We start from the raw sequence: 9,402 nt of genomic DNA on the forward strand, positions 1-9,402 counted from the left end.
GAACAATCCAGAACTCAATTCTAGTAGTGTGACCTAGGTTATTTAATAGAGGTTTGGGAGCAGTGACCTTAAGAGATCAATCTAATACTGTAAAAATGAATGAAAAAATAAAATTAAGTAAACAAAATAAATAAAACGCTCTAAAAGAGCCGATGCCATCTCAGAAACATCATTTTAGTCGATAAATTCGATCAAGGTATGCAACGTTGTGTAGGAAATCCAGAAAGAAATGGCATCCACGGTTACGAGATAGGTATAACGTTAACTTTTTCTGATAATATGGGATAAAAAGAACAATTTTTCGATTTTTCAGAATGTAAGATTAAAAATTGAGCCATAAAGCACATTTGCTCCTCACAGAGAAGGGTATTGACCGCTTCTCTGGAACGTTCTAGATGTTCTGACCATAGAACATCGATATAGGAGATGTTTGATCTTATTCCACACAGATCCACTGATAAGATGAGAACTTTTTGTTTTGATCGGTAATTGAACGATCAAAGATCAGCACAACTCTCTGGATAGCACTGACACCAGTTCTGGATCAAGTCAAATCCTAACAAATCAAATTTTGAAACCACCACTGTGCATTTTTTTTCTATTAATTCTTATCGAATCTGGAAGAATTTATTTTTGAACGAAAGAAAAACACAATTAAACTATACGTATAAATACAACAAAAAAAAACACAAAATTTTAAAATTTATCCACAGTCACTTCGCCATTAAATCGAGCGTTAAATCCTAAGGATAATTTTTGCATAAATGTGTTCTTCGCGATATTCCATTTGTATCGAGTATTTGCCGCGTTCCGGAGCGAAACTTTCACGGCGACCGTGTACGGTTGGAATACGAAATCGGCTGAAAAAAGCTTTTTTTTTTTGAAAAAACCTCAGATTCTAAGTAGTACGAAAATTAATTCGCGTAATTACGTAACTATAATTACTATTTAATTGTAATTTCAAATATTATTTACTGTTGATCAATTATAATTTGTAGATCAATTGTACGAGTATGTAATTATAATTTCAACAATTACATACTTGCAATTTATACTTACTGTTACTATTTCTAGTTATTACTGTTAATTAATTATAATTTGTGAACTAATTGTAAGAACGAATGTACTGAAAAGTTTTGTTTTGACACATGTCAAAGTCCAAGTAATTATCGATTGATATTTTTTATTATTTATGGTATTATACTATTTTATTAATAAGGGATTTGAGATCTGTCACTCATATTTTCTGCGGTAGAGTGAATTTGTGAAAATAGGCGTCATGGGAGCGTGGTCCGTCTGGGAATCCATGTATTTGCTATCCACGAATATCACAAGTACATATAAATAAGTAATATATAATAATAAATAATATGTACAAATAAATAAATATATATATATAATTACGTATACGAATACAAATAATAAATCTCTAGTTTTTACTGGTTGGATCTACCCTTGGTCCCTATGAACCCTATGAAGTAAGGTGACATTAGAGTACTTCGTATAAAACTACAGCATTCGCGAAAATTTTGGTCCTATCGATCGACGTATTGCACCAATCACGTGGCATACAGTCGGGCTAAAGCGTACGCGATGCGGTTGCGCACGCGGCTGCGTTCGAAGTGTTGCGGTGGAGCTAGCGACTGAGCCTGTGGTCGACTGGGACTGCACAGGTGATTGGAGCTAAAGAGGGTCCCAACACGACCGCAACCGCTCGCTCTACACAGTCCGTCTACACAATCGCACAGAGCTTCAAATTGTTTTGTCCTGACAATTCCGGATCGATAGCAAAAAGCTCCGTGCTATCATAAATTTAACTATCTAACGCAAGGTAGCATTGGTTTAATTAAAGAAAAGAAAGAAATTAAAGAAAATAAAAGTTGGAACAGGTTTGGTTATGCTCAATTTGTTTACACTGAGGTGTTTAGTTAAAATGTATATTAGAGTTTAGAAAAACAACCGAACAAAATCTCTGTCATCCTAGTAAATAATCCCATGCGAGGCATACCTGTGCCTCCTATACATGTCTGCGCCAGCGCTCCTGCTTCGACTTTCCCGTAGAGCGGACCAACTCCTCTCAAATTTGTGGTGGGATTTTCAACCTAAGAAAAAAAACGAGAAAAGAGTTGTCATTCCAGGGTCGACTATCAACAAATGAATGAACGAAAGTTACCTGGATAGGCATGTAATCGCTTGTCACTTCGACACCATATAATGGCATATTTGCTGCTGTCAACGCATCCATCATCTGTAGAAAAAAAAGTGTAAACAGTTCTGCCGATTGATCTGATTTGTTTATATCGCTGATTTTTGGCTGTACATAGTCGGCGTCAAAATCAAGAACAGCTCGGCAACTGCGACGCGTCTACCACAACGCAATTCCTCTGCTTAGAGGTGCCGAGGTATCAGGAAATTGGTACTGCTAAGACTGCTAGGATCTCTCAATGAAAAGAGAGGTAGAAGTGTAGTTCACGACCATGAGCGTGATCCACATAACGATCAGGAAAAAAGTGTGAGAAATAGCTTTGGTTGCACCCGTGCTTCCTACGATGCAACTTCTTGCGCGATAGAATGCGGGCAATTCTGTCGTCTGGAATTGAACTGGTGCTATGGAAATTAGCAGCAAAACCACTTCAATGTACACAATTGTGGATCGGTTGCAGATTCCAATCGTACCACTACACGTAATAAGTTGCATCGTTTTGTTAGGAACAACGAAACGAATGGAACTGAGGCTGTTTCAAATGTGCTTCCTGGATTACTACAATTCTGAATCGAAAAATATATTCACATCAAAAATCGTATATCCTTGAGGCACAATTATATCGGACTCAACCTTATTAATGAGCACCCGCAGGTAAATTTTTTAAAAATATTTCAGTGAATGGTTTTGGGAGTTTTAGTTATATCTAATCGATCAATCGATAGAGCTTGCACACACGGATCTAGATTTTATAATAGAAATCAAATTTGGGTGTGTTACGAAAAAAAAAGACCGAAAAAGATCCTGATCCATGTCTTTTTCGTGTTCTTAGCGAATTAGCGATTTTACTGTAGGGGGAAATTTGGAGTGATCACTCTTATATTCGTGTCCTGAACTCTTACCGCGATCCGATTCGACGTGAGATCAAAACGCTGTCAATATCGTAAGACGCTTCCTTCAACACCTTCGTCCCCCTTCCCCGTGTCCTGTGCCGGGTCGGCCGTTCGGTTCGAGAATCCTGACCCCGGCTGCCCCTCCGGTTCGCTTTACTTTTCATAGAACTACTAGTGAACTTTTTCTACGTTTTTCTATATTTTTATGTAATATTTCTTCACTTTCAATTCCTATTCCTATTTTCTAATTTCAGTAGTTATGAATGGAATGAATAATAATCTGATGAATCCCTATTTCACCTTATGTTATCCTAATCCTCATCTATATGGAAGGGTCCCAATATCGTCAATATCTTGCATCATACACTGCTTTTTAACGCCTACACCCTCTTTGATCTGCTCTGAACGACGTCTCCAATCGAACGCGGATCACGTGGCCGTTGGAGAATTTCAGCTCCAGCTACACGTGGATGCTTTTCTAGGCTTCATTCTTCGAAAAATCCTATAGTTTAGCATATTTTTGTATTCACAACAGGTATAATTCATAAGAGATGAGTTTTGTTAAATGTCAAACTATTTAATTCGTTTTTGAAAAGCTTATCGATAATCGATTAAATTTGTAGCCTGAGGCATATTTGTTAGTGTATAGCATTTGTGGTCGATAATTGTTTCTGTACAGTAGACTCACCGCTGCTCTAATTTCAGTATTTGCTCGCTGCTTAGCAAGTAAGGTGTCATTTGATTGTCCCACAAAATACCAAATTTGATAATTATCGCTACTCTAAAAATAATCATCAGTTTTAATACCTTATTTGATTTAAAAAATTATCTGAACACCTACTTTCGCCGGGAAATATGTCCAGCCTACGGGCGGACTTATATCCATGTTAAATACTGGATCCTCAATCCACTCATAGTCGTTATTTCCCGTTCCTAGAAGTTTTTTTTTTCAAATGGAATCACTTCAGATAACTGATTCTCGAGTAATATTCGTACAAAATAGAAACGCTACCTACCAGCCGAGCATCCTTTTGCTCCAACGACAATAACTGCTCCAATGAGAAATGTCAGTAACCTTGACATTTTGGTGAAAAGAGACCTGAAAACATCGACGACGAGAACGGTGCCGTTATATACGGGTCCTGAAACGGTTGTAAACGTTTGCTTTTGAACCGCTTCTCTGGTGGGGTCGTATACGTAATAAATTACGACTATTTGCACAAATTGTGCAAAACGTAGCCGCGATTTACGGTCTGATATAACAGAGAAAAAAGGAATTTGTCATTGTAACATCGCAAATGACCATATAATTTCTTTTTTTTTTATGGATCCTGCAGGAGGTTACATCCATTCCATCTGATTCAAGGATTTATCTGCTTACGGAGTAGATCAATGGACAGCGTCTTCTGGGAAACACCATATTAAGGTGGATTTATCGTTATTTCTATCGACATATTGAGGATACCCTGATCATTGGTGGTCTGAAGAGTTACTAACCTGTCAGTTACTGTCAGATACGGGATGTAAGCACGTATATACGGTGTTAATGCCCTAGAGAGATCGAAAACACTCAAAATAACTTGATGAATCAAAATAAACATCAATAACCAGTTTAAATGGATATAAATGTGAATATTACATCAATACCACATCGAATATTCAGGATATCATAAGCGATTGTTTTTTAAATTGTAATTGAATACATACTGACGATCTCCAGATCGTTCATGGATGGACTGTAGATCAGTAAGCCTTAGAGCTTGGTGTACTCCGTGAGTAGTCGCAGTGATGCTATGGAAACGCTGAGCACTATCCTGAAACGATCAGCTCGATTCTAAGCTGGGTAGGAACCATTCCATTGTTTTTTTTTCAAAATTTTCATCGTAATGATCAATAGAAGAGGAAAAATGTTGATCTACACACTCTTACTTGTCTTCACCAATTTCACCGGTGCTCTTGGACTCTTGGACATCAATCTGCGTTTTTCGATGAAAAAATTACAGATGCATGATTGTTTCGCTTTTATATCACTTCTTTTTGTTATTTTTATTGTTTGTTTTGTTATTTGTTATTTATTGTTTTGTATTTATTTATTGTTATTTCTCGGAATCCCCTTTGTGTTTGGTGACCGGATTACCACATTACCGAATTGTCAGCTTAACCTCGTCGCAGAGGTCGTAGTCCGGGAACATGCAGGAAAATCTCTTTTTTTAAATTCTGTGCATATAAAACGCAGCTTTTCTATTTTCCCCCCGTCTTTTTTTTTTCGGTTTTGTGCTCTGAGTGAGCTCTGAACTTTTTTCTAAGATAATTTTCCGGCTCTAGATATCTACGGGGTCAAATTTTATTTTTGTTGTCAGATTTTCTTTGAAAATGAGACCTCATCAAAATAAAATGTAACTGCGATTCTTTTTTACGGTTCATTTGACACCTACAACAAGCCCTATCCTTTTTTTCTCTTTTTTTCTTACTTCATAAATTTTTTTATTCCCGAGGAAAAGAAAAACGCAGAAAATATCATCGCCGATTTATTTCACATTACAAAACAAGAGCGAGGTTGCCATTGCCTCATGAAAAAAAAATTTTCGGCGAAAAGTCGAAATGACTGACTGGCTGGCTCGAACCTGTAATGTTATGTTAGTTTATTTTTTTTATTTCGAAAATTTAGCAGAAATTTCATCGATACCGTATAGAACGTACATGTGTACTAATTCAAGATGGGACGCTCATCATCGTCCACGAAACGTCGCCTTCGATACACGTTGTTGTTTTTTCGTCTCAGATACGATCGAGAGCCAGAGTACGCAATTTTGCGTTTAGGGACTCTATGTATCGGTGTGCCCACAACGTATTTTCTCTGTACGCCTTCCTTACTGGATAATTTTGACGTGTCAGACGGCGCCGGGAATTTTTCACCGGATCGTTTTCGCCTTTCCAACTTCTCTTCGCTTTTTTCTTCCTGACTTTTTTCGGATGATGGCTTCACCTGGGCACTTGAATTCTCTTCGTGCACCTCCTTCGTTTCCTCCTCCATCAAGCCTTTTCTTCGTCTCAAAGGAAGCGATCTTTTCATGGAAACACGGAGAGGATCGCCGTTTCTGGCGTCCGCGAATGATCCGGATTTTTCCGAACTCTTATCGTTCGAAATTTGGCGTAGCGAACCATCGATTACGATACGTATCGTTGTGGTTTCTTTTTCATCCTCCTTGGTCACATTTCCTCTAAATAAGCTTCTGATGCCGTTGGTGATTTTCCTCACTCCACTTGCTGCTGAAATTCAGTGAATTTTTTTTCGCTTTTCCAAGCGATTTTCTTTCAAATTTCTTTAAAAATAATTTGTTTGTTATTTTACGTGCCTACATCAATGAGACTCTTTGCACCGTTCACAATTTTCGATAATGTGGACGTCTTTTCTTCAGACATCTGGAAACAGTCATAGTTTTTTTTTACGATTTTTTTGAAAGAAACGAAAGTGATATACCCATAATTTTTGAGAAATTTCTAAAATGCTCTAAGAGATTTTTCGAAAATTTGATCAAAATTCATTACTTGGACTGTTAACTCCATCAAATTTAGGTCAAACCTTAGCTGCATCCGTTTTATGAATCGCTTTTTCCGCGTGCAAATCTGTTTCCGAGCCTAAAAGAGGACAGATCAGCTTACAGTTTATCTCCTACTATTCTTATGCAGAGAAAAAAAAGAAAAATGTTCTGTTGGGTAAAAAAAATTCTTTTGAGCATTCCAATATAAGAAAAAAAAAACGGAAAAAGATAAACGGAAAATTTCCTGGTCTTGTCTGGTAGTAAAATCATCTTCGGAAGTCTTTTTTCTCCGAATAACTCAAAAAAGTGCTCTTCGCACTTTAAAGCACACTAAATATGAGAGAAAACTATGTTTTTTGCCGGAGAGATACAGTGAATTTTTTTAAAATCTAAAATATCAATTTTTTTTTCGAAGACCACAACTCACTTAAACAAACATCGCCATTTTCGCTTTATACGATTTTTTTTTGCATTTTTTTCACAGTCAAATTTGTTTTATTATAATTAGTAATTAGTAATTAAATGCTCTCTTTCTTCGTTTTCTTAAAGAATAAAACTTAGACTCAGGGAATTGTACCGTCGCGGAATTCTGGGACTTCTCGTTTTACATCCTTTACTTCTGTGGTGTCTATAAATTGAAGTCCCTAGAAAAAAAAACTTCCAAGAAGTTTTCGTTAAAAAACTTACCTGTACTAGGCCCAAGTAACTCCGAACTTCTTCCTAAAAACTTTAATTTTTGTATTCCAATTTTCGGTTCAATATTATGAGGTGGAAATTTTTGAAAACCATTTTCTAGGGCTAGGATTTTGTCGCTTTTATGAAGCGTTAACGTCATGGAGGAGATCCTGTGAGTATGAGTTATCTCTTCTATTGGACTCGTTTCTATAATCCAGTACTTCCTTAGATTAACCTTAGTAAGATTTTTTTGATTTTAAGAAATTTTTAAGAAATTTCTCATACATAACCGAGACAGCGATAGAAAAGAAGAGGATGGAGAGGACTTTGTCACCTCGCTTGGATCTGAAATCACAGGAGGCGTCGAAGATCAAACCCTTATCATTAGCGTTATAGCTACCGACAGTGCGACAACGACGAACTTTCCGATCCCATCTTGCGAGTTGTGTGCGGAACTTTCCTAACCAAACCACTTTCCTACCCGGAGCAGACGCCCGCGCGCTAGTTAGGAAAGCTCGGCATGTACCACCTTTGCGTCTTGAATGATCTGGGGGAAATGAACTACGGCGATAGTGATACCGATACTGATCCTTCCACACCTCCTCAACTCCGTAAACATTTTTCATTGTTAGCGGAGCGAGAGCGGAATCCGGTGATTCTTGTCGGAGCAAAGCTTCCGTCAGGCCTTTTTCAGGAAGGATCTACGATGGGTTGCGGTAGTTAAAGTATTAAAATTGAAGACTTAAGGAAATCATTAAATTAGTTGATATTAATATGAGTTAAGTGAAAATCAATTAACCAATCTGTGTCTATTGTTCTCATAAAGACTGTTTCTTTGTTTCACTAAGTTCTCACGGACATCCTGGGCATCTGAGCGCTTCGTCTCGTAGCTGGCTGCGTTTTCCTCAGCTCATCGCTTTTTGGAAGTTAGGTCTTCTGGATTCTGTTGGTATTCTGTTTCGGAGATGAATTTTTCCATCGTTTTCGACGAAGAAGTTACTTTTTTTATCGAAGAGTAACTCTGTTTATCGGAGGTGATTTACCCTATTCTGTCGGTATTGATTTCTCAAAATCCAGAAATGATAAATCAGAGGATCAGGCCAGCCGAGTCTAAAGATTAATTTGTGTATTTCTATTCATAGAAGTTCCCATAATTCGTAGAAATAAGCCTAGAAGTTCCATTATTTCCTAGAATTACAGTAATTCCTGTCGGACTGAGTACTGTACTCCTACAGGAATGCGGCACGAGTTTCACGGAACGCTGTACGGTGAGCAAAGATCGCTGACGATCCATAGCTCCATCATGACGATTCTGGACATCATTTTATCACTGCCAATGCTGAGTAAATACTGTAATTTTAGTACTTACCGCTTCTCTCGTGTCTTTTCTTACTGTCAAGGTCGCCATCCTGAAAAGGAATACGATTTCCTTGACGTAGGGGAACACGAGCCTCCTCCATACCTGAGCAATCCATCTAGCTTGACCTGACAGAATCAAAAACAACAACAATACGACGAGATGCATGACGGTAGATGATGATAACCTCACTTCATTGGTCCTTTTTATAGCCGAGTATAAACAGAGGATACGGCATGAACCGTGAGGAACATGTATGAACATTCGGATAATAATTCTTCCTTCATCCTGGAGAAGCCACAGTTTTTTTCGGCGGTCTGTCCTACCTAGCACTATTTCAGCAACGGTTGCTTGCTGTTTTACGAACACCGTGGGACCTTGCCGTGTTTGCGCCAATGGGACCTTGCCGTGTTTGCGCCTGTGGGACCTTTCTGTGTTTGCGCCAGTGGAACTTTGCCGTGTTTGCGACAATGGGACCTTACTGTGCTTGCGCCAATGGGGCCTTGCCGTGTTTGCGCAGGATAGTCGTAATCTGGAAACCAACAGAACGAAAACAGTGGTAGATCAAGAGAAAAATATCGGCGGTGTCTAACCATGCATCTTTAGACCATTTCTCATTTTTATATCTTTTATTTTATTTATTGTCATTGTTTGTGTTTATTTCGCTTAGTTCGCGTCTCACGTCGCCACACATCTCATTGTTCCGAGTCTGTATTACTCGGATCCACCGCA

General features: G+C 38.1%; 1 protein-coding gene across 3 annotated transcripts; it reads right to left on the reverse strand.

Annotated features, from left to right (window-relative positions):
• Nucleotides 1–696: 696 nt before the first annotated feature.
• On the reverse strand, nt 697–8,838 carry RB195_020592 (uncharacterized protein; the record flags this gene model as incomplete). 3 transcript variants are annotated; one of them, XM_064188958.1, is made up of 17 exons in its annotated part: nt 697–860; nt 2,009–2,102; nt 2,174–2,248; nt 3,785–3,877; nt 3,938–4,029; nt 4,113–4,195; nt 4,594–4,647; nt 4,804–4,910; nt 5,707–5,720; nt 5,797–5,803; nt 5,942–6,366; nt 6,453–6,519; nt 6,680–6,735; nt 7,216–7,266; nt 7,326–7,358; nt 8,683–8,722; nt 8,776–8,838. In XM_064188958.1, 17 exons carry the CDS (start codon nt 8,836–8,838, stop codon nt 697–699), a joined length of 1,518 nt encoding a protein of 505 aa, XP_064044837.1. The 3 variants fall into 3 exon arrangements, with proteins under 3 accessions (XP_064044837.1, XP_064044838.1, XP_064044839.1); XM_064188957.1 differs by lacking the exons at nt 697–860; nt 2,009–2,102; nt 2,174–2,248; ... (5 more) ...; nt 5,707–5,720; nt 5,797–5,803 and having other exon boundaries at nt 5,804–6,366; XM_064188956.1 differs by lacking the exons at nt 4,594–4,647; nt 4,804–4,910; nt 5,707–5,720; ... (6 more) ...; nt 8,683–8,722; nt 8,776–8,838 and having other exon boundaries at nt 4,113–4,179.
• Nucleotides 8,839–9,402: the final 564 nt, after the last annotated feature.

This window comes from Necator americanus, chromosome II, assembly GCF_031761385.1.
Source record: "Necator americanus strain Aroian chromosome II, whole genome shotgun sequence".
Classification (NCBI taxonomy): domain Eukaryota; kingdom Metazoa; phylum Nematoda; class Chromadorea; order Rhabditida; family Ancylostomatidae; genus Necator; species Necator americanus.